The sequence below is a fragment of the Macrobrachium rosenbergii genome, chromosome 5 (assembly GCF_040412425.1).
Source record: "Macrobrachium rosenbergii isolate ZJJX-2024 chromosome 5, ASM4041242v1, whole genome shotgun sequence".
Classification (NCBI taxonomy): Eukaryota; Metazoa; Arthropoda; class Malacostraca; order Decapoda; family Palaemonidae; genus Macrobrachium; species Macrobrachium rosenbergii.
In genome coordinates, this window is record NC_089745.1 from 17,006,702 (window position 1) to 17,033,288 (window position 26,587).

Genomic DNA, 26,587 nt, shown 5'->3' on the forward strand with positions numbered 1-26,587 from the left:
TCTCTCTCTCTCTCTCTCTCTCTCTCTCTCAGCGTGTGTGTGTGTGGCTCAGTGGTAACCACCCTCAGTCACATAAAGGAAGAATGGATGCATTCACTGTCGACCTAACCATCGTGATAGGTACCTAGTTGTTAAGCTGCCTGAGAGAGAGGGAGAGTGAGAGAGAGAATTATGATTACCCTGAGAAACAGGTACACATCATAAGGAATGACGTGAGCTCCAGAGAAGGCAATTTGGGAACTGCCTGTCTCCGTATCGTAATTATATATTATTTACCTCAAATAAATGATCCGTAATTGACTGAAGAAATCTTGTTGGGTATTCCATTTGAAATGGGAAGTCACACACACATATTTATATATACTGTGTATACATACATACATACATACATATATATATATATATATATATATATATATATATATATATATATATGTATGTATGTATGTATGTATGTATGTATGTATATGTACATTCATTCATCAGAAATGTATAATTTGTATTACATTACATGAAGTACATTAGTAATTAATTATTGGTAGCCTACACTAGTAAATAATTATTAGTACATTACTTGAAGGGTGTTTATCCGTGAGTTATTTCAATTCTTCTGGATAAAGTGAGCTAAGGATAAGAGCAGTCATATATAGCAAACACTTTACTTCGGCCAGCCCATCAACTGCCTTCGCCATAAGTGGTATGAAACGCTGACCTGCGATATTTTGGTCACCACATTTGCTCCCCAGGTGTTCAGAAATTTTGGAAGACCACAGGTTCCTATTAACGTGTTTATATACGGTTAGCTTGAAATTTCTTGCTGATACGTATCTGTACGTATGTATATATATTGTATATATATACATATATATAAATATACACACATATATATTATATATATTGGTATATATATTTAATATGTGTCTATCTTTGTATGTACGTATATGTATATTATAGACTTGCACACGTTTGGGCGCTCACACACACACACACAAACACACACAGTAATGATAACATCTTTCACGTTCGTTGGCTGAGGCCAATGTGAAGTCACTACTGTATTCATAAGCAGTAGGGTCTGGTAGCTACTATTGATTATGGAGAGAGAGAAAGCACCAAATACTTAATCATTAATCATTATGCGGTTGCATACTCTCTCTCTCTCTCTCTCTCTCTCTCTCTCTCTCTCTCTCTCTCTCTCTCTCTCTCTCTCTCTCTCTCTCTCTCCCCATTCACAGAACTGTATTAAAGGGAATATGTTGATCGTGAGAGCGGTCCAGGTCTCTTGGTGTAGAAGGTGGAATTCAGCTTTTGTTCCTTTAAAACTCTAACTTAAAATTTGGACAGTCCCCAAAAATTTTGAGCTACAGTAATAAAAGGACAGACAAATAATGAATGGGCAACGTATTTGTCAACTAGTCTCTAATATTATTCTTGTCTGCCGCCCCTTATCCGAATATTTTGTCGCTCTTGTACCGTGTCTTTGATTTTGTTGTTTGTCCCTGTCCTTTCTGTTGTCGTAGTGTTTGGTTGCTTCTGTGGCACTTCTGAACCAAGGTGATCAACTGCTTCGTGAGTTCGTGTGTAGCATTTCGAGCGACCTTCCTAAATGTTAGGTGGACTCAGTAACCAAGTAGCTCTCCATTTTTTTTTTACTCCATAACGACTGGTTTGCGTTTCTGTGTAACTCAATGGAAGGCATATTTCATCAGTCGCATGTTGAGCTCCATACATGCATTACGCCACCCACCTCTATCTTGCTTGCAATCTCTCACTAGCGGGATATTAAGGTCTGTTTGCTTCTTTGGTTTGTATATCTTTCCCATCCATTGCTTCTCACTCCACATTTACCCCTAAATAATTCATCCTAACAGCTTCAGCCATTCTCTTTCATTTGCATTTTGCATCCACTCTTCACTCCCATAAAGGAGAGTTGGCTCAACAATCCCTTCATATTTTCCATTTAGGTTTTCATTTACTTTACTCTTGTACACTTCCACTTTCACCTTTCTCATTTTTTTATACCAGAAGCTCTTATTTTGGTCTTTGCGGTTCTTCGTCACTACCTCCAGTGGAGATTACACACACATACTGTACATACATCCAATAATCATAGTCTTTATGACCTTAGCGTCCATTTATGAATCGATCAGTCAGTGACATCATCAAGACAAGGATTTTGTCTATGTCGAAACCTGACAGGAGAGAAACTGAAGCTTTATTGATATAAGCAGAGCTTCAAATCAGCGTCGCACTTGCTCGCACAAACACGAACCAAATGTATTAATGCGCTCTTATATCTACAATCATTACATGCACCTCAGGATTTTAATCTCCCACGCAGGCATCGCTATCCTCAACTTCCAAATCACGTTCCAGTATGTCCTCGTCTCTCTCTCTCTCTCTCTCTCTCTCTCTCTCTCTCTCTCTCTCTCTCTCTCTCTCTCTCTCTCTCTCTCTCTCTCTCATAAAGGTGATAAAGCCTTGTTTTGCACGTAGAGGCCAGTAACCATCTTCAAAAGAGCAAGTGTGTAGTTTCTTGAAGATACGTTTCAAATTCTGATTACAGATTTGTGAAGGTGTGTGTGTGTGTGTGGGAAAAAGGGAGGTGTGACCCATTTCTCTGGAAAACGTATTAAGAGAGAGAGAGAGAGAGAGAGAGAGAGAGAGAGAGAGAGAGAGAGAGAGAGAGAGAAGCTGGAGGCTGACCCATTTCGTGATGTCATCTGGGAAAGGGGGAACGAGGTTGGGGGAGGGAAGGAGGGGAGGGAGTGTGGGGAATGGAGACTTGTGGACGTAATGGGACAGGATATGAAAAGCTTTAATCGAGCAACAAAAGTAGGTCGGCGGAATGAGGTCATATGATCCCGTCGGGAAACATGGAAAATCCTTTTGTGTGGGTGTGGATGTGGATGTTTGGGAGTAGGACGAGGTTGGTAGGGGGCACTTGGCAGAAGGGGGTACTTACATCATCGCATAGATGTTAGCTTACCCTTCAGCTGACCTCTCAAAGTAACAGATGAACTTTTTCAGTGTCTAGATTTTGTCTTACATATCTGGAGAAGGAAGACGCAAGACTGGCTGTGACCTACTTTCCGTGCACCGTGGGCCTCTTCTCAAAATGTCGGAGGGACAGAGAGAGAGAGAGAGAGAGAGAGAGAGAGAGAGAGAGAGAGAGGACACTTAACTTCGTGGCCTCTTTATCTTCTATAGAATGAAAATGTCCTTCCAGGTTTTTCTTTCTTAGTTTCTTAGCATTACAGTGAAGTGTTTATATTTATGTATATAAGCTTGTGTGGAGAAATTGCCTTTCACAACTGATTTCTATAAAATGTATTTTCAACTATCATTAATATTTGTTGAATCAGTGAATGTATCGTCCTCTTTTTCTAATAGATTATTTCTGAGATTGTTATAGGGAATTGGCAGTGGGTGAGTTATCAAAAATGGTCACATCATTGGTTGTACGGTTTTTACATAGAGTCCTTTGGGATTATTGAATACCCCGCTTTTACTACAACTAGACTTAGCTTCCCTGTAGTGTAATTATTTATGACATATGTATAACGGACAAGTATGGAGCCTTAGAACTAAGAGAAAGGTAACATGTATAAATTGGAAGTCGTTACTGTGCGTCAGGCGGTCTTGCCTTTGCCTCATTTGAATAGCATCCGGCATCCAGGGGTAATTTGGCTATGCAATTTGCTTCTCTCTCTCTCTCTCTCTCTCTCTCTCTCTCTCTCTCTCTCTCTCTCTCTCCCAAGTTTCTCTGCTCATGTTAAAACTGGGTATCAGGATTTGTTGGTTTTGTTTGGTAAAGATTAACAAAGAAAGCTCTTTCGCAAACTGAGTTATTTCGTGGAAAACTATCTCTTGACAGATATGATTCTGAACCATCTTTGATTCTTTTGAGTTAGGCGTGTAACATCCTCCCTGCCAAATGCCTTAGACACTTTGAACTTGCTTGTAATACTTCGCACATCTGTTAATATGTATATAGATCATATCTCTTACTTCATTTTCAATGACAGAAACTTTCAGGAATATTTTTAGGAAAATAAATTTTGTCCAGCGTATTCAGTGTAACAAATTGTTTTGGAAATGCCATATGCCAAATCATAAACAGCAGAGATTCACTTTTTGACGAAGCACGTAAACAAGAAATAGGTTTAACTAGTCATTAATGCATAACGCTTACCTATCCAGACCCTTTCTAAAGTGAGTTGCCTTTATAAATGCCAGAGATTCTTCCTGGAAGCATCTTCTCAATTTAGAAGCAGAAACACATGTGGAAGTGTAACGTACTTGAATACATTGGCGATTTAAATGGAAACAGGATCTATGCCTTTTGATTATGATGGATGTGCATGGCTCGCTCTCTCTCTCTCTCTCTCTCTCTCTCTCTCTCTCTCTCTCTCTCTCTCTCTCTCTCTCTCTCTCACACACACACACACACACACACACACACACACACGTGTGAAGACAGCAAGATTAAGTTTCTCCTTAGTTGGGAGATGAAACCCAGGTACCAAAATACCAAGTTAAATCACAAATAAAATCCAAAAGAAAAAATCTCGTGCAAGTACAAGGAAACGACAGACTTCATCAGGACACACACACACGCACATCTTGACGAATGCTTGCACAAGCATGATAAGAGATCAATCTAGCACACACAAAAATCACGTATACATGGTAGTGTGTCCAGCAGTTGAACGCTGTTGCACGTCAGAATAAAAGGATTGTGATTACAATGATTTGCAGCGTCATTGTGACGTGCACTAGGTCCAGTTGTGTAGTTGACTGGAAACCTTTTTGTCTTGCTCCATCCATTTAGCCTAAGTACAGTTCCTTTTCACGAGAGGAAAACCGTAGTTGAATGACCTACTCTGAAATGACTGTAGCATTATTGGCTGAAGTTCTTTTTGCATGCTCCAGAATTGATTATCCATGATTCAGCCTGCGACTGTGTGTGTGTCTGTGTTTAGATCGCCATCATGGCGTAGGTGGGTATATGTTAAGTAGGAACCTGAATACATGGTTCCTTGTCTTTTTCATTCAAGTGGCCTTCCGTTCCTTCATGTAATTAGTATGCGTTTTGTATCTTTTTTTAGTTTATTGGCTTTGCTTTGCACGATTTATCAATAGAATACGAAATCCGTGCTTCATGCGGGCGCATTTGCCTTTATTTATGTTTGCGTTGGTGGTTATTAGTTCAGAAATGATGATGATGAGAGAGAGAGAGAGAGAGAGAGAGAGAGAGAGAGAGAGAGAGAGAGAGAGAAAATCGATCATCCTCCTCACCTCCGTCGTCAGGGGAGAAACCGCTGACTCCCTTTCGCCATCCAGAATTCCCTCTCTGCAGCGTGCCGTTGAAAAGACTGTATTTACCTTCTAAGGGTTAACTATCACTCTCTGACAAACCATTTACTTCTCAGCAGATTTTCGTTTTCCTCAAACGACTTAGTTCTGTTCATTTTGAGTTTTGTTTTTTGTGAGACACGGCTTCCTCATGTCGAAATTGTCAATTGTTTACATATGAGCCATTTGTTTTCTTATGAAAAATGATTTCATAGTATTATTTGACTTCACTTTTCTAAAAACTGGCGTTTATTCGTTTTGTAGAGTTAGGTCATTCCTTGGAACGTCATGGGCTTGCTTGTGTAAGCTTCTCGTAAGATGCTTTTCATTCACAAGTTTCATTAGCCCTATTTCGATGGTATGTTGGTTCCATTGCTGTTTGCCTTTAACCTCCAAAAGATTTTCCAACCCAACAAAAGGACCCTGTTATCCATTCTTTGGTTCTGATTTCCGGGACCTATTTTATCTCTGCCCGACTGTCTCTCTTCCTTTTCCTAAGAAGCATGCCGACATTCCTTTATCACCATTTTATGAATTCGTAAACAACCTAAAAACTAGGAATATACAGTAAGTTTTCTTTTCCCAAAATCGGTTTGTTTATGAATGAGCTCACATGTGTAGAATTTGAGACCTGTTCAGTATAACTTGCCTTGTAACACTTGTGCGCTTGACAGCTCATCGCAGGTGTCTCTAAACCCGGACACTATGTTCTAGGAACAAACACCTGTTGACAGGTGTTTGCGAGACCTGTGGTTGCTGAGAAATTTGCTCTTTTTATTGTTGTATGTTTCGAAAGCGTCAGGAATATCCTCCGTTAAGTTGCGTTCTATAAAGCGCATCAATTCTTTTCTAATAGCTAATTATATCTTTCCTTCGACGTTAACATTGCCGGTAAACAACAATGTGACGTTACCTAGCCATATTACGTCACTTTCCGTCTAATCTCCCCCTTTATAGTCCCCCCTTTCGTCTCCTAATATGACCTTGACCGTCAGCATCCTTCCTGTTACAGACTGACTCTCTCTCTCTCTCTCTCTCTCTCTCTCTCTCTCTCTCTCTCTTCTCTCTCTCTCTCTCATTGTGGCACTGATTTGGCAGAGCACGAACTCCGAAGTGTTGAAAATCGATTGAGCCTTCTCTCTTATTCACACAATCTTTTGCGCATGCGCAAGCTCGGGCTCTCAGACCCGGCAAGTTCATTCAGCCTGGATCCGTTCGATGCTGCGTTCGTCTGTTTTGTTTACCTATTTTCTGTTTAGCAAAATTCTGCGTGTGTTTGTGAAGTATTAGGCGTTAGGAGCATTTATCTTGCAGTTGGGCATCGTTTAGGAGAGGCCAAATATTTATCAGCAGATTAATCAGCTGATTAGCAGGTTTCCGTCGTGTCGATAGTAGTCAGAAAAATATTTAGATAAGTCAGAAAGAAATCCTCGGATTTTTGCTGACAAATACTTGAGCTCATCTGAAGTACTCTCACAGCGGAGGGAAAGGAACGTTGTGTATAATTTACAATTTGTTTGTCTTCTACAGAAATCTAAAGGACATGCTCTTTTTTTCAATTAAGGTTGTAAAGTATTAGTAAGTATAGTAGTGACTGGTGAACGCATTATTTAGGCGTCCTACTATACCTACTGTTTAAGCAGTTCATGTATTTTTATGGCCCGACAGGTTATGGTATTAAAATGGTAACTGGGAGAGATAAGAGACTTTCTTCGTGTGTGTATGTGTGTGTGTTTGTTAAGGGACCCTCACTACTCTTAGAATTCTTATCACGAATCCTTATGCAACATCTTACTTGTATCGAATGATAATATACGGATTGACCCTTTGGATTGAGATAATCCCAGAAGCGGTTGATTTACAGAATTTAAATCCAGTCTGATTTTACCATGGAAAATCAACTCGAAGATTATTATTAGTTGTGGCCTTCGGTCACGGTGGTGAATTTATATACTTATAGACGATGATGGTTTGTATTCTTCTTCTTTTTCTGCATCTTCTCCCACTTCTGTGTGGTGTTGATGTTTCTGACGGCTTTGGGTTCGTATATAATTTTTCAGTAGTTTTCATTGGGCGTCATTGCACTTAATCCACCGGTGTTCAAGCACTGCAATCCTTTCCATGAAGACTATTGCTTGCTGGACCCCCAAATGCTGCTCAACAGAATGAATTACCTTTTTTATGTTTCCATCATGGTGGCCACGTATGTGGAATCTGAGAAAAGAGGACAGGCGGAAACAAGACGGTGACAGAGGTTGAGATGTTCAAAGTGGTGAGCTCTTTTTCATCCTGGGTTACTAACCTCCTGCGTATGTTGTCCGATACAGCCAGGAAAAAATGAAGGTCAAAATTCTCCTGAAAAGTTTCTATTCTGGTCAGGTTCTTTTCTGGGGTCAACATTCAGGGTGCCTGTCATGCGGGGATGTTCATCCCCAAAGTATAAGTCAGGATGTTTGCACAGAACTGTGCGCTGGCGCCTGACGCCCTAGGTCATGGCTGTCTATTAGACATTCAGTTGGCTGTTTATCAAAACTACGCGATGAATGGCATTGCCTGGTTCTCGGCGGTTGTGTTACGGTTTTGGATGCTGTCAATGGATCAATTGGCATCAGAAGCCGTTTCGTAAAGGCGGTTCTTCACTGTGTTGACAGTGTCTTCAAGGATTTCCAGCGGGGGATGACATACCCTTCTTTGGCAGACATTGATATCTCAATGTAACATCATCCTCTGATCATTTTGATATGTATATATATATATATATATATATATATATATATATATATTTCACTTGAGACATTCAAATGCAAGGCAGAAGTATCTGTTACACCGAAACTTATTGAATGGCACTCTTATTACAAAGGAAGCTATAGGGCAGAGCCGTCCAACCCCATCTCCGTGGGCCAAAAGTTGCCCGCTAGAGAAAAATAAGTAAAAGTATATTTCTCTTCTTTATATCATGAAAATTAGATTTACCGCTTATCCTGAATAAAAGAAATATTGGATTAAGATATTGCATGTAAATAAACTCATGTTTGCCTTCTTTGAAATATATTTCTTTGAATTCCTCTGAAATAAGTCCTTGTCAGTGTCTTACTCATAAATTCTAAGCAATATAATATATATATATATATATATATATATATATATATATATATATATATATATATATATATATATATATATATATGTAGATATACATATACATGCACACAAATACACATATACATATACACACATATACATACACACACAGGTGGCCCGCATGACTTTTTGTTTTTCGAGAATGGCCCTCAGACTAAACAACTTGGTCGCCCTGCTATAGGGGATGAAGTCTGCCCCGTTCTCGCTTTCGGGACGACAAGCATTATGATTATATGAATCGCCTATAATGCTTTTGTAAACGTATATTTACTATTAAAAGTGGCACACTTTGCTCTCATTGAATTCAACACATTCAGTGGTGAAATAGATTGTGTTGCTCTTGTTTTGATTAGTTTTTAACCATAGTTACATCATATTATGTCAGAATTGGAAACATGTAGACACTGTTGGGAACGTATTATTATTATTATTATTATTATGTTTCAAGCAGGTACAAACCACTTATACTAAATCATGGGGTTAGAATGTGGCTGGCGATTTCAAGATCCTCTGAAGATTCAGCTGATTTTACTAATAGTGAATATCTTTGATGATTTAAGGTCTTATCAATTTTTTTACGATGACTGTGTTGAACACAGACTAAACAAGTATTATCGCCAGGTGGATACACATTTCCAATTCTTCTCAAGTACATAATGGTTCGAGGTTTGTCACAAATTTTCTTCTGAAACTTGAAGCATTTCCTCCGTTCGCCATTCCAGGGATCCCCAACCGGCCGAAGAGGCTGCTAGTGATAGTGAATCCCGTAGGAGGAAGACGGAAGGCTTATCAGATCTACAATCAGAAGGTGGCCCCGCTCTTCCGCCATGCTGCCATTCAGACCAGGGTGATCTCGGTAAGGCCTTTCGTTCGTTTATCATGGAGCTTCAGAAGTTGAAGCGAAAATGCAGTGCATTACTACCCTAATATTTTCTTGCATTTTAATACTTTTTTTTTTTACGTATTCATCTATTTATTTATTTTTATTTATAAGTGTGATCTCTTCTTTCTGTATTTCGCTTTACTCCCTCTTATTTCTTCCTAATGAACACCATGTTCTTTGGAAGCTAGAATTTCAAGTCAGTGGCCCCTGTGGGCTTGTTCCATATGAATAGGTTTCATCTACTGAATAATAATTATAATAATATTTACTCATACGGTTTACTTGGACAGTACTGTATGGTGACCTTGCTTCAAGGCAGCCTTGCTTACTGACACTTTCCGTCTTTAGAGTAATCCTTTTTCCTCTTTTTGGACCGTAAAGAATTTAGGTGATTGACAACAGCGATTCAAAGACAGGAAATATGTGTTTGGTAATGACTTGCCAGACGTAAAATTTAAGGAGGCATAATGTTGCGTAAAACCCGAGATGCAGGTAGAGGTAGGTGAGGAGACCCAGAGCCCAGTAATACAGATGTGAAATAGATTGAATTTGTCATTGTCCATGGATAAACATCTGTCAGAGGGCTTCAAGGTTTCCTGTAACGAACCTTGTCGGTAGTAACTCAGTTGTTCTGTGTCAGTTGGACTCAGGTGGAAATGATAAATTTACCTTCAGACTATTACGAGAGAATGAGATTCAAGGTGACAATTGTAATAGTTGTCTTGCGTGATGACAGGAAAGCCAATTCGTTGGCTGGTCAGATTTTAGATTTAGAGGCCTGGTGTGGATCTTGGGATTCGTCCCAGCCACCCGAGGCCATAGACGTTTCCTTGAAGTTGATTTAGATATCATCTAGAAGGCACAAGTCAAGCAGCAAGCAGTCATAGATTTCTATGGTAAAGGGATGTTAAAGTAGTTGAAGCCTTGTTTTAGTGTGCCAGTATTGTATTGTGTGGAGAGCCAAATCAAAGGCATGGAGTTCAACCTACTGATATCCAAATTAATTCCTATAGGACAGGAATAGGATTCGAAAATAGACAAGGCCTTGAGGAGGACGTTAATTATTAACTTTAGGAGTAATGTAACTGGACTCTTAAAATAGGTTTTTCTTAATTTTCAATTACTTCATCTCCTTGGCACTACATGGGAGATACAGTTAAAAATCTTGGAATTGAATGCTCTAAAACTACTATTCTAACTGGAGTTTTCCTTAGATTGGCTGATTGAAACTTTTGAACTGTGGATACAAGATTAAGTATATTCCAAAATGAGAGAGTAAGTTGTATACACACGGGAAATAGCCTTTGCTTAATGCTTTTGTGACTTCATTACCGTAGGAATGTTGTTATGAGCCATATTTTTTTTTCCAGTACCCACCTTAAGGGTAGCTCAAGAACAAAAGCATCGTTATGAAAAGAAAAGAATATTCACTGCCAGGCTGATTTTCCCGTACTTATGAAATGTCAGGAAAAGCCGGAATTAGCTGAACGCTCTCTGTTGCATTAAGTTTTTATGTGCATATGTCCAAGGTAAACTTAATGGCCTTGCACACCTGCCCTGGAAACATGTACAATAAAATTTCATTAACATTAATTTTTATCTTTTATTAGGGAAATACATCAATGCAGTTTTACTGTTATTCCATAGTATTTACATTATTTTACATTGATGATTTTTCTTCTTACAAGGACCCCTTACTTTTTAACAACAGAACATCAAATATTAAAGTAGTAATCAGAAAAGTAAGTTTTACATTTACATCCGTAAGTTTTCATCAGTATATATCTAATAATAATAAATTGGGCCTTCCAGACCGAGTACAGGGGCCATGGGCGGGATCTCGTGGAAAACGGCAACAATCTAGCTGGAATGGATGGGGTGGTGGTGGTCGGCGGCGATGGTTTAGTCAACGAGGTGGTCACGGGATTGCTGCTGAGAGCAGCCTACGATTCTGAAATAGATCCTCATCAGCCAGATGTATCGTTACCTCAGACGCAAGTTAGAATCGGAATCATTCCAGGTAATGTATTGTTCTCTCCTTTCGTCTCCAGTGAATGTGTTCTTAATTATCTATGTTACAAGATGAAGCAGAACACTTAACGGGAAATATTTTGCCGATAAAAATAAATTCAGCGACATTTTTAAAACGTAAGCTTCCGGGAAAGTTTGTAAGGTGCGCTTAGATACTAAAACCAGATTCTCCAAACTCAGGAATAATGAACTGATAATGTCTTTTGTTTCCAGCATTTATAGATTGTATGGATTTTCATCGTCATGTATTTTGGTACTGTATTATGTGTATAGAGGAAACGTTTTCCCAACAGGTGGCAGCACCGATGCAACTTGCCACGGGACGCATGGCACCAGCGATGTTGTAACTGCTGTCCTTCACATCATCATGGGTAAAGTGTTGTCCTGTAGTTCTTACAGTAACATTTCCCTTTCTGCAAAGAAGAATTATTCATCTCGCCCACTTCTTTGGGAGATTACCCGCATCTAGATATATCGTATGCACCCTGGCTAGCAACTTAATCACATGGTCACCACTATACCGCGCAGCATTTCGCTTACAATCACTTAAACTTATGTCAGCTTTTCATTCCTGATCCCTCTGATTCTCTTATTGCAGCTTCAACGGCTCTCTCTCTCTCTCTCTCTCTCTCTCTCTCTCTCTCTCTCTCTCTCTCTCTCTCTCTCTCTCTCTCTCTCTCTCTTGAACCTTTTTCACTCTTGAATCATTCAGATCTACCTCTTTTCTGTCCTGTACATTCAAAAGCTCTTACAAATACTTGACGTATTTGTAAGAGCATTTGCATTTTTATTTTTCATTGCTTTGTGCCCAGGCTAAACAAGAGCATTTGTTTTCCTGTGTCATTGGCCTTTGCTTCAAAAATACTTTCATAAAAAAATACTACGCTCCCAAAAGATGAGAATCTCTAGCTAGACTTGGATGCTATAAATTGTTTGCTTTATTGATGTATATATTGAGAAGAGTTTATGTAAATAGGCGGTGAAGAGGATTAATTTGAATTTTTGGATCCGTTTGAATTTTTGGATCCGTTAAATCCATAGTTAAATTTGAATGGTAGCTCTGTTGCATACTTCCATAATACCTGTAAGTATGGCATTTGAAAATTATCCTAGGTTGGCATTTAAATATAGCTTTCATCCTTATTTATGGTAATTAGATTTTATCAGAATTAAGTACGTAATTTGCAGAATTTATGAGGGATATACATACACAAGATTAATATTGTAAGTGATGATGAACTTTGTCAAACAGGTGACTGTCGAAATGTTGATGTGGCTGCAGTCCATGCCAGAGGACGACTGCAGAGTGTAGCAACTACAATGGTATCCTACGGTTACTTTGGAGATTTGCTGGAAACCTCTGAACGTTGGCGAAAACTGGGGCCTTCTCGGTACTTGGTGTCTGGCGTGCTGCAGTTCCTAAGGAACCGTTCCTACGAAGGTCAGCTCAGCGTGTTGGCTCCAGAAACGCCCCTTGCCCAACCTGGTGACTCGAAGTCGTGCTGCCACCAGTGCAGCATCTGCACCAAAGCTTCCAAGAATTCTCCTTCTTCGGGAGAGTGGAAACAGGTTAGTGCTGGTTTCATTTTAGCGGGCAAAAACTGCATCTGTAATTGCGGCAGGTTAACTGGATATCCATGATTTTTTTTTTTACAAGAAAAACCATTTTGAAGTAACTGGAATGTTTGTTTACTTGTTGAAAATAACTGTTAATCATCAACAAGAGAGATTATACTGTATTGGAAGACTGAAAATCTATCACAACCTATCAGTTTCAGTTCGTTTCCGATTTAATGGGAAAACCGCAGTAACAAAATATTATGTCCAAGCTCTAGTTAAGAGAGCAAGTATATTTTTTAACTTAGCATCCATTCCATGTTGTGATTGTGAAGTCGTTCGCATTTTTATAACACCTTACAGAAGTTCTGTGATGTTAATAATCTCAGTTTTAAGGGAGTGGACTCATGAAAAGTTAACTTTGCATGAAAAGTGTAGATTGGGTACAAAGTCCTCCAAAAGCGTCAAAAAATGTTTCGACTGTTTTGTTCTTTCTAATATCATATATCTAATTGAAAGAGCTGAACTCACAAAAATTGGGATTTTCGGCAATGTCCACGGCATTTATTTACAACAATTATAGTGGATGTTGTGACGCCAGTTTTAGTAGCTATAATCAGTCAGTTAGTCAATATAGTGTATTATAAAAAAATTATTTTATATCAAAGGCTTGAGAAAGAAACACTAATGAGGTTTTCACTTAGTAGACAAAAAATTAACAAAATAACCTTTAACATACAGTGTAACCCAGAAACCACAGATTACTGTGAAAAACCTCTCCAAAACCCATACAATAGAGTACAATACAGTAGAGCATGGTTCTCTTTTTATACAGATTATACGTTTATGATTCTTGTACTTGTGCACTTCAGCAACCTTAAATAAATTTCCAAATGAGAAATGACAGAAACAAATCATATAGATTATACAATAGAGTGAATGAATTTTTATTGTTTTCATTTCACTCATTTGTAAAAATTTGTAAATTATACTAAGCACCGTCGAATACATGAACTCACCTTGTCACTATTAAATAAACATTTTAAATGTTTACGAATGATAGGTGTAAGATGTTAGAATAAATTTTTGAGGATGATATAAGGGACAATGAATTTACGCTCGCTTTCGTTTCTTACATTCATAGAATCTCCTCAGACTTCGTGAAATGCTTTCAATCCTACTTAATGCGATACAAACACCTTAACGATTAAGCAAATAAACGATTGAGTGTTTACAAACGACAAAAGGGAACAGAATACAAAAAATCTCTACGCACACACACACACACAGAGAGAGAGACACACACACACACACACACACACACACACACACACAGAGAGAGAGAGAGAGAATTTACTTTTAGTTCGAGTTTCTTAGCTTCCTGTAGCAGTATTCCGTCGTATGTAAATCATAATGTCCAATCGTAAAGGCTTCTCTGGTACTGTTATTAGTGTGGGCAACTGTTTGTCGGCCAAAAACACAATGGTAGCAGTCAACTGGAGCATTTTTTTTTCGTCATTAACACAAAGACAAAGATCAGATTACAGATATGTAGTCTGACGGCATTGGCATGTGTAAGAGCCTAATGATGTGCTATGATGCGTGGGGGTAGTAACCTGTGGGAGTCATACTGTTTATCAACAGTATGACTCACTGCGGCAAGTTTTTAGAACGTATTCATCACTTGAAATTGGCTGTTCTCTAGTAGTATCATTAATCCCCTTTTGACAAACTTGGGTGATTATAGTTTTTCCTTTAGTTTGTCAATCTGTCTATCAGTTGTCTGTCATACTTACCTCGTCATAGCACTCTTGCATAGTTGAAGGAATTTCATTCAAACTTGATATAAAGGTAGGCTATCATGTACAGATGTGCATGAAGGGTTGTCTCTGTGTCATGTGCTTTTATTCATGTTGTCCATGCCATAGCAACTCCTGCTACAGGCTGAAGAGATTTCAGTCAGACTTAGGTCAAATGTGGAGAACCATGTTGTGGTAGATGGGAAACGTCTTAGAAGAACTAGAGCGTTTCTGTTCTACCTAGGGGACACGCTGGACTGTGAAGGAAGAGTTGAAAGAAAATAAAGAAAAAGAGTAGCTATAGCTTGGATGAAACAGAAAGAGATAGCTAGACCACTGGTAAGTAAAAATATCCCATTTAATAGAGTACATACACTTATACTGTAATGGGTACAGGAGGCCTGAAATACTGTATGCATCTGGAACAAGGGCATTGGCAAAGAAAATGGTAATGTTGAAGGTCCAACGGTAGAATGATAAAGTTGAGGACTTAAGTATGGTGGGAAGATTGTATTACAATGTAGGGCCAGAGAGATGTGATGTCCAGTATTGAACAAATAAATTGGAATGTCAAAGATCTAGGTGGTCTGGAAAAGTGATGGGAAGGGATGAGAAACTGTTAGTAAGAAAATTATGAGATATAGAAGCAGCAGGACAAAACATGTTGGAAGGCTCTGGAAATCATGGAGAAAGTGGATAGGTGAAGACCTAGACCTGATGGGGGTTCAGGAAGAAAGAGTGAGGAGAGGAGTGGAGAGAGAACTCATTATACGTCTAATCCCCATAAAGGGGAAAAGATGGTGGTGGTAAGCTCAGAGGCAGGACACCATTAATAGATGTGCTTGGAGGAAGACTGTTCTTCTGGTATGTTTGTTTATCTAACAGTATTCATTTATCTTGTGTTTTTTTATTATCGTGATTAGACTTTTGGCAAGATGAAATTATAGCTTGAAAGACTGCAGTCTTTCATTAAACACATCTTGGTGAGGGAAAACCAGTAGTTATCTGCCATGTCAAAAACCATACGGTGATGGTTTTTGCACAAGGCAGTGGAACTTCACACAGAGAAGCATACTTTTTGTAATGCTTTGTACTTTCCAGTACAAGTTCACTTAGTCCTTTACTTTAGCAAACAGATAGTTTGTTCTCATGTCCAGAAGTAGGAGAATACTGCTGGTGAATCTACCGGTGAAAATCATTTATATGTTTAGCACGTTCAGTCAGCTTTTATCAACTACGTCAAATTATTAATGACCAGAATGAAGTTAGGAATCCTGTCCTAGAGAAAGTATTGATCTTATACTATGATTGATGTATGACATTATTTCAGACAAAGTTACGGAATCAGGAAAGTCAGTGAAAGCAACTAATCAAAAGCATTACGAGATCTGTGTTAATGAACGGCTTGTGGAAAACAAGACTTTTTATGGGCCCCATCAGCTAGAAAAACATACCAGTGTTTGTTACTGTTGATGTACACAGAAAGCGGTCAGAAAGTCATCTTGAAATCAATATCTTCAAAAATACTTTTCATTTCTTGTTAAGGCAATAAACAGTATAACAGGAATGGCAACCTCGAAGAGTTGTTTGCTTTTGAGAATCAACGTCAACAACCTCATTCATCATGAACTGAGGAAATATGCAAACTCTGACTCCTTTGGCTATTTTGAATCTTTTCTTTTTTATGAATTCTCCCCAGATCTCGGTGAAGCCATTGTCATTCTGAGAAAACCAATTTTGACAACAACCATCAGTTAGTGTGCTGGAAATGAATTTATATAATTTTGTGGCAGAATTTTATCAGTTTGAAAATTTGACGTTTGGACCCTGAACCCATCTGTTAGGCTAAAAGAAGAAATAGGATGACCAGTACTGCTTGAGAAAGTCATACAGTATTTGGGTTTTGTTGAGGACTGCTGATGCAGATGTTATAATCCTCACCATAACACTTGAGCGTATAGAAATGAGTAGTTTTTGGTGCAAGAGAATATCTTTACTGTGTAAAGATGCGGCAATAATATTCTCTTACACCAAAAGCTACTAATTTCCTCAACAAAACCCAAATACTGTATGACTTTCTCTAGCAGTATTGGTCATCCTCTTATTTCTTCCTTTAGCCTAACAGATGGGTTCAGGGTCCAAACGTCAAATTTTCAAACCGATAAAAGTTTTGCAGGAACAAAAACAAAAAATTTTCTGCGGGAAAAAACTTCTTTTTTGCAGGAAAAAAAAAAAATTGTCCAAGAGAAAAAAAAGTTGTCTTAGGACAATGGGATGTTAACCTAATTGTTACTAATAGATTGTGATAGATCAGGTTTTGCAGGAATGGAAAAAGTTGTCTGAGGTCTATGGGATATTCGCCCGATTGTTACATTTGTTTGCCTAACTTTATTACACACAGGACATCACAGATATATTCATTTTCATTGTCTTTTCGTATTTAAGGTTATAAGAACAAGACCAATGAATATAGCTAGAGAAGTCTTTTTTCTAAAGGGTAAAAATTTCCCTGTCCAGGTTCATTGAAAAGGCATATTAGGTCAGCACCCTATGAGACTGACTTCATAAGGGACCAAGCACTATTTGTAAGACCAGAAATCCACCTCCAAGGAATGTCATTAATTTTTATATTTCACCTTCATTACGGCGCTGAATAATCCTGATGGGTTCCGGCGCTTGGTCTTCAAAACCCAAGTTTCATAATCAGTTAAGAAATGCGGGTTAGCAGCAATCAGAGGTGTCTTAACTTTCTGAGGAATGCAAAACTTGCTCGGAGCTGATTCAGTTGGGCTATAAAAAGCGTTATACTTCTATTATATGCAAAATATTGTATTTTTGTACTTTAAGTGCTGTTTTGACATCCACAGTGACAATTGATCGTAAACTGACATGCGATAAATTTTATAATAATTCTCTGTATACTGTACAATATTTTTGTAGAAAATTGGTTATTAGATGTTTTTAGTTTCAGGCAATCAAGGCATAATCAAGACATGTATGATGATATCAGGGAATAATTGTCAGATTCAGGCCTTTATTTTCTCCTTTCATTCTATATTGAGATTTTAGTTGATACAGGGCATAACTTAGCTACATTTAATAAATTTTTGTGCGCTCTTCAAAAATTGGAGTTTACGCAAAATTTAGGCTTTGAACTGACACACTGGAACCTCACATTCTTTATAAATAAGATTTAAAGACAAAGTGCACATGGTATTGGAAAATATAGTTTTGTATTATGCTGAATAAAGGAAAGCACTGGACACTAACAAACAATCTCTTTTTCAGTTTACTGGTAGATGGAGCGTTGTAACTTCGGCTGTGGTATCTTGTGCATGTCGCCTCACCCCTCACGGTATCTCACCTTCTGCCCATTTGGGGGATGGATGTACTGATCTTATTTTGGTATCCGGCGGGTCAAGATTGCGTATACTTAGTTACTTATATAGGACCAGTTGCACTGGAAATGCTGTAAGTAATTTTTTCATTTCATTTTCAATGTTGGTTGTTTTATAGTACTGTACTTGGAGAGGCAAATATAAGTATATTCCAAGGTAAAACATTGCAAGTTCAAATGCAACATTCTCACAAAAAAAATATATATGGTGGAATATATTTAATAATTTTTTAAACGTTTTTATTGGCCAAAAAAGTTAATCTCTATTTATAAGGTCACTGGTTTAATATGTAGAAAATTAGGCTACTGTGAATATTAAATTTTTTTAATATAAAATTTTTGTTTCATCAAGATAAACATTTTAGTAACATTTTCTCGTGCATGTTTTTGATTGCTTGTAATAACAGCTTTATCATATGCCTGTACGAGGACAGAGATCTTTTAGGTATGAAATTTAGTAGAAACTATAAAATGTAAAAGAAATTATACTGTCTGGTATTGTTGTTGGTAACTTTGGTTTAGGTGTACTGTGATGGTCATTGTTTTGTTGCTGTCTGACCATCTTTCTGACATTTTCTCTTTTTGCAATGTATTCTTGACAGGTGTGGTATATTTGCAAAGTGTGCAATAATGCTGGTGGTATACAAATATAATTTAATTAAGAAGCCATAGGTCATCTGATAAAAAATTTTGGTAGGATATATTGACACAGGTTAACAAAATTCCATCTTGTGAATCATTGGATAAAATTGAGAGGAGAAAGTTGAATTGCTGAAGAGAGGATGAATGTTAATTTTTGGAGGTTTAAGCAATCATACATTAACATGCAAACCTCTTTTACCATGATTTTATTTCTTCACGTTGAATCCATTGTTACCTTGTCATTTCTTTTTTATTTTGATATGCATACACTGAAATCTGTGTAAGTTTGATAGGGGCATATTAACTGTATTTTGGCTTACATGAGATGGAATGCACTTGAACTCATTTAGAATTAGGAAAAAATAACAATGCAAGCCTTTAGAGAGGAATTCCCGACATCAGTAAAATAAAAAATTCCCGTCAGGTAAGGTTTATTGTGCGTGTTTTTATATATGATTGGCCATGGTGTAATCTTACATTTGCATGGTGGTTTATTTTGACATGAATTCATGACGAGCAGTAGCATTGGCCCATAGTTCTGGTATTTTGTATAAAGCAGATATTCATTATTATATGCTTTTCAGATGTGACTTTTGCTCAGTAAACAGGCCAATAAGATACTTATAAGCCAGGGATTCTATGAGTCAGTTATAGTTAGCAGCCTACTATGGTGAGAAAATATACCCTGGATGAGTAACGTATCACAGCTGGTCCTGCTGTTAGCACCACCGGAACTATAGTGGTTACACCCTAATGAATATGGAAATATGAGTGGATAACAGCTTACATTAATGGCTGTCCTTACCTTGCTGTTTCTATCTTTGTCATCCTGCCATCTACATGAGAATCATGGCCTTGATCTCCAGTGGATCTTGCCTTGTGAAAACCATAATACCTGTATGTGTAGTTTTCCAAGAAGGATAGTGCAGGAATTACAGGTGGGAGAACCAGAGAAGCACAGGAGTCATTTTATGTGTAGATTCTTTACATAATTTTTTTTTGATGCCTTAATGTTTAGAATTTTAAAGGAAATGACATCTTCTACATACACAGCATCTATATAAAAAAATATTTACTTGCTTGAATTACATGGGGTTTGGTGTTAGTGAATTTGCACTTACATGAATGGCTTGGAACCAATGCCTCACGGAGGGAGACTAATATATGTACAGTATATGGAAAGGTGCAGGACTGATCGAGGGAACTGACATTATTCTCAACATAAAAGTGATAAAACATTAGTGGTGAAAATTGCCAGGATAGAACTTAACACCCTTATTATTTCTTACAATCTCACTTTGTTTGATGATGTACAATACAGTCCTAATTATCAGCAGAAATTATTTCAAGATATTACTGTAATCTTTAGCGTAATATCTGTATAGGCAAAAATAACCCATTCAGGAGTAAGAATAGAGCTCATAAAACAAACCCAGTTTAAGTGAATGTTTTCACTTTATTTACAGTCAAGAATTGAGACTATACAATAATTGTAATTTTTTCCACAGCTGAGTTTGAACCATGTCAAAGTTCATCGTGTAAAAGAAGTTCATTTCACACCAAAAACGCCTGGACCAAAGTCAACTTGGAACTGTGATGGAGAGCAACTTGATGAGCCAGCTCTACGAATTAAGTAAGTACTGTAGTAGTAATTCATATTGTTAAGTGAAGTTTATTTTAGGACTTTGAACAGGATAACCTTGAGACATGTCTTGTCTTAATAATTATTCATTTTCTTTACTGTTGGTCTTTCTAATGAGCATTAAATTAATGATATTATTGGCACTAATTTGGAAAGTCTGTATACCAAACTCTCTCTCAAGAATTCCAAATCAAATGCCCTTTTCATCATGTATCCTCCATGTAACAAAACCTCGTTTCACATAGCTAACTATGTTGCCACATACTTGTTCATTTCAACAGTTTCCTGTAGTTTTCAGGGCACACGTCACTTCCATAATGGGATAATTAGCTCAACAATCTTTTATATATGCCTACTTACTTAAGCATATTTTTTTCCAAACACTGCAGGTGATAACTCTCCTTTCTGCACCTATTCTCTTATTAGGAAAACTTACTCCCAAGTGCCTATAAAAGTTAGCTACCAACTTTTTTCAAGCCTTCATTCATTGCAGCATCTTCCTTATTTAAACTGACCCTCATAACTTTACTCTTGCCAAAATTCAACTTTCTGCACTTACAAACGTAACTAAACTCTCTCAGTAGACTCTAGCTAATCTTCACTCTTGCCAATTAAAACTTCTGGAAATAAAACTTCTGGAAATATGAGTCCTTTACACTTCGTTAACATCTTTTTTTTTTATTATCTTGTTGAAATATTTAACAGCCATAAAGATGTGATGGGTGTTTTTGAGACCAACTTCTACACCAAACCTAACTAGTCACCCTGATCCACATATTTAGTACAGACTTTGCTTTCATCAAAAAATTATTTGCTGTTCAAATGAACAATTTAACCATACACCCTCACTACCCTAAACATAACATTTCATCAAAAAATTATTTGCTGTTCAAATGAACAATTTAACCATACACCCTCACTACCCTAAACATAACATGTGTCAGTTGTATTGTAAGCTTTCTGTAGTTCCATGTTCTTTATGCCAAATTCAGCTTTTTGATTTTACAAACTTCTTTCAAAAATATTTTATAACAAACACTTTATCTGCACAAACTGTTCATTGTCTAAACCTATACCAACATAATATACAAAAAATGCACACATCCATTACGCTGGTCAAGTACCGGTAGATGTCTGTTGATGTGGACTTGATATTTTTTTGCAGGATTCATTGCCAGCGTGTACAGATGTTTTGCAGAGGTATTGAAACTTGGAATGATTTGCAAAAGCCAGTACCCAAGAAGTCCCCATGATCAACACAATTTTCAGGTGGCCATTAGACATGCCGGACCTACAAGTACATTCTCTATAGTCTACACTGCAACGAATTGTTTTTAAAACTCGTAGAGAGAGAGAGAGTGCAAGTGATATTAAAGTTGACAAAATAAGACAAAATTTTACTTTTTATCGCCATTTTCTAGACTACACTAAAAGTGTTATGATTTTAAATGTAATTACCTTTTTTAAAATGTAATCTAGTTACCTTTGTTTGAGGTTTTTATACACATGTACTCTTTTACTCTAGTCCAAATGTAAATGTAAACATCACAGGTGTTCAGCAAGTCTTGCTCCTCAAGAAGTGTTAATGTAGTATAAACATGATACAATTAAAGATGGGGTTGATTTGTCATTTTATAAATGGAGTGGAGGCAATGGGAAAGGAACTTGCACCGCAAAAATTTTACTTTTTTCATGGCTGTGTATTCTGTTAAGTCATACGCATATCTTTCAAGTTGGAAAACAGTGTTTTTATTAGTGAATTTTTATTTTATGGTACTAAAGTAATAGTTATGAAACATACAATGAAGTCATGCAGTCTAGTATTTGCAATTTTTCTGTTATAATCATTGTTGTTTGTGAAAAAAGTACCAGAAAACATACCAGTGATTTTCAATTTCAATTTATTGTTGACTGTATCCTTTGCTATAAGGCTAAAAAAAGCTTTACTGATACATTTTTATCTATTCAAAATTAATATATTAGCAAGACTATCTACTGAGTAAAGAGACTATAAACTGAAAGGTGTTGACATGAGAGGGACCAATAAAGAATGTGACACCTGTATAATTTAGGTGAGCCTTTGCCAAAATGAAAAATAGAGGGACTTCAGAACTCTCAGGAATGGCAAGGAATTTAATAGAAGCAGCTTCAGAACAAATCACTGATGAGCTTACCAGGTTATAAAAGTTTGATATAGAAACAAATAGGACCAGTAGAGTTGGAAAAATAAAAGGATCTTCCCAACAGAAAAAGGTGTGCACTCCAGTGTGCAAAGTATAGAAACAAGACTGCCTGTATTGGTGCAATCCAGTGTGCAAAGTGTCTAGTAAAAAAATACTGTTTGAGTTTCATGTGATGAACTGACATGTAGGCTACAATAGTAATGGAGGTCACATTCATGAAATTTGGGCTGGTGTGATTAATTTTGATAAAGGTGCTGGAAGAAAAAGCTTGGAAAAAAGTTTGAGAATAACTATTGTTAATTTAGTTTAACACCAAGGAAATCAACAACAGATGCAATTATTATCCAAGTAATTATATTGTACATTTTAAAAATGGTTGCGCTCTTAAGATTTTCAAATTGTCACCATGGTATTTGAATTTTTTTAAGTAGATGCCCATTATCTGAGTGTATTTGTGAGTGGTAAAATTTCTTGGTTCATAAGGATGGCATAACAGTTACTCCAATCATTACTGCAATGAAAGTTAGTTACGAGGAAAGAACAGAGCAAGCAAGTCTGAGGATTTTGTGCTTAGGTAGTTGAAATACTGTCAAAAAGAATAAATCACTTGAAAATTAGTGGGAATATCACCAGTAGCTCTCCCATTATCTTTGTAATAGTAGTCACCTATTCAGATTTTCCTAATAACTGGATGTTAATGAACAGCACCAGACACTAAATATATTAGCATGACATATGAGCTGTAAAATTATATGTATAACAAAATGGTAGCTGAGTTTGCAAAACGAGTGTATGAAGCACTCTAAAGAGAACTTTCAGAACCAAGTAACCTAACTTCCATTGTATTTTATAGACTTGCAAGACTATAGAAAGCATCTCATAACTTGTTTGAAGTGCACTTAGCCTAAAGTCATTGTATGGCACCACAATGTCAGTCATTGACAATTCTGTTTCATTTAATATTTTGTTTTTCCAGGGAAGCAGACTTTTCATATTGTACTCTAAATTTAAAAATTGCAATTTATGGGAATTCATTACTAAAATTGACAAAATTCAATACAAGCTGGTAGAACATATCCTGATTAATTTGCAGGGTCAGATGATAATCAGGTATGATATCTTAAACCACATGTCATACTGGTGACCGTTTTTAATGGTGGGCTGTGACTGATTATAAAATTGAGAGAAAAATTTTATATTTATAAAATTGTCTTCCTGTCATAAATGTGATTCTAGAATTATTTTTTGAGCTTCACTGACAGTATAACTTGGAGGGGATTTGTGCTGATAAAGTGATAGAGCATTTTGTTTGTATTTGAGCTCATGTAAGTCAAAGTATATATCAATCTCAGAAGTGCAATACCTGATAGAAACAATGTACAAGCATTTTACTGTAATGCACTGAAAGTGCTGTTTGTAGAATACCGTGTAATCTATATGTAGTGCCAATGTTTCAATGTTGTATGGTAGTACACAGTACAAGACTTTTTGAAAATACAAGGACTGCTAAATGCATATAATGTAATAAGTGTTTATACAAAGTGATAAAACTGCTGACACTAATTGCAGTACTGATTTTTGTCAATAGCAAAACAATTCCCCATCATACTAAGTTTCTGAAAGTTTGTAAAAATATTTTAGTCAACAAGAGTTTGTTATGGTCTGGCTAAATACTTAAACCTAGATGAAGAGAGGGATACAGCCTTATTTCTCTACAACGAATAAGAAGTCTCAACACATTTGATCATAAAACTCTGCAAGATCTCAGTATTTTAGATTTGAGATTATTTGATATCCCAGATAAGAAGGCATTGTTAATTTTGAAATCCAGTGTAGGATTTGCTTACAGGTGGTTCAAAGCAAGCCAGCAAACTATTGACTGTGATATGATGCTATCATTATTCAATGTGTAGTTGTTACACGATGGAAACTGGTAGTATATGTTCTTGGCATTACATAACTTGCTGCTATTTACTTAAATTCCCTTTCTTGTGAACTAAGACTAACAGTAAATGCTGTTTATAAATTTGATATATTACAAGTCTTTCTGAATTCTGTAATCTTTGAAAGCAAAATGCAATTGAAGATCTCGGACATTTCATTAAATATTATGCATCAATGATCTGGTAATATAAATATTTTGTGTGTATTTGTAGATACAGTATATATTTGCACATTCCAATAGTTATGTAGATGTAAGTACAGTGCTATATATGTATATTTGCATACAATAAAACTTGTCAGTAAACAGATTGAGTTTCCATACACTATGCCCAAATTTGAACATCATTACTTCTCCTTACTTTACATGACTCATACTTTATGATTCAAAAACTTTTCTCTCTGTGCAATGTGAAAAAAATAAAACTTATTTCTTAATTATGATTCAAAAACTTTTCTCTCTGTGCAATGTGAAAAAAAAATAAAAACTTTGAGAAATAAGATGCAGTTTATGCAGCTTAACTATTTAAAAGTTTTAACACAACTTTTTCGTAATCTTAGAATTAATTGCTCTGATGAGAATTAGTGAGATGCCTCCAATTCTTAAATCTAATCAAATTATGACAGAAAATATTCAGTCATGAACAACTTTTTTTCAGTCATGAACACAGTTCTCTAATGGAACATGAAGGATGTTCAGTTAGTAAACAGACACAGACACCCTTGTGAATGCCATTACAGGTTACAAAAACCCCATCATTTTGTGAAATTAACATATCTTGAAATTAGTCTAACCTACACTAGGGTACTGTATGTGCAGTACAGAGTACAATCTATACATATATTGTAGCCTAACCTACACTATACTTTACAGTACTATACTCTGTACATACATATACAGTATAATTACCTATTAATATCAGCTAATTCTGGAGGTTCAATGCAGACTGACTTATGATAACTCAGTACAAACAGGGTACTGTATGTACAGTACAGGGTGCAATATATACATATACGGTATACTAATAGCTATTCATATCAGCTAATTCTGGAGGTTCAATGCAAACAGAAATTCAATAACACAAGCAAGTGTCAGATGTGTACTGTACAGGGGTACTCACCAAGAGTCGGTCTGTCGTCGGTTTACTTGAATGGGGTCAGGCTGTTGACATCTATGTATGTAACTAAAAATCAGAGAGGAGCAAGGCCATCAACTCGCTCCTCTTCAGCTAGTATTTCTTCAGGTGTTAGTCCAGGTGTTACAGGAGGTAGGATTTTGAGGAAAGAGCTGTCACAGGATGTACAGGGTCGAGGCTCAAATGTGGGGGAAGGTGATGGCACTAGAGTCGTTTTCTTAAAGAAGTAATCCATTGTAGATTGCACAGTCCTTTTTTTTTCATTTTTCATAACTATGCAACATGGAAGAACATCTTGCAAGTCCTCTCTGAACTTTAGCAAATCTTTCCACGTTCACATCCATTTGACTAAAATGATTCATTGCAATGTCAGTTAAGGCAAATGCCTCTGCCACTGTCATAAACTTTTGCACTGGCTCTTCTTCAATTTCTTCCTCTTCTCTTTTTTCTCTCTTCTGCAAGTGCAATTAAATCTTCTGTTGTTATCTCTACATCTTGCACATCTATGAGTTCTTGGATATCTTCCTCCTGAATTTCTAAATCTAAACTTCTCCCAAGTGTCAAGACCTTTTTATTAATTTGCACATCTTTTTCATCCTTATCAAAACATTTAAATTAGTTCACATACATTTTAGCACGTTTTTCCAAGTCCCATTCATACACTCTTTACCTCCTTCCATGCCCTTCCGATGTACAGTACATAATGGCATCCAGAACACTGAATTCCTTCCAGAATGTTCTAAGCTCTTTCTCTTCATTATCCATAGCCTGAACAGCCTGAGCAAACATGTTCCGAAGATAACAGGCCTTGAATGTAGCCATGGCAACCTGATCCATGGGCTGTATGGGAGTTGTGTTTGGTGGCAGAAACAACTTT

The 26,587-nt window shown here is 36.9% G+C and overlaps 1 protein-coding gene across 2 annotated transcripts in view; it reads left to right on the forward strand.

Annotated features, from left to right (window-relative positions):
* Cerk (Ceramide kinase) overlaps positions 1 to 24,883 on the forward strand; it is a 102,639-nt gene extending 77,756 nt beyond the window's left edge. For both annotated transcript variants that reach the window (XM_067103691.1, XM_067103693.1), the window contains exons 3-9: positions 9,222 to 9,355; positions 11,195 to 11,402; positions 11,707 to 11,784; positions 12,666 to 12,982; positions 18,058 to 18,240; positions 20,317 to 20,441; positions 21,616 to 24,883. In XM_067103691.1, the coding sequence (XP_066959792.1) occupies positions 9,222 to 9,355; positions 11,195 to 11,402; positions 11,707 to 11,784; positions 12,666 to 12,982; positions 18,058 to 18,240; positions 20,317 to 20,441; positions 21,616 to 21,703 (1,133 nt within the window). In that variant the 3' untranslated portion in view covers positions 21,704 to 24,883. The remainder of the gene's footprint in view (positions 1 to 9,221; positions 9,356 to 11,194; positions 11,403 to 11,706; positions 11,785 to 12,665; positions 12,983 to 18,057; positions 18,241 to 20,316; positions 20,442 to 21,615) is intronic.
* Positions 24,884 to 26,587: the final 1,704 nt, after the last annotated feature.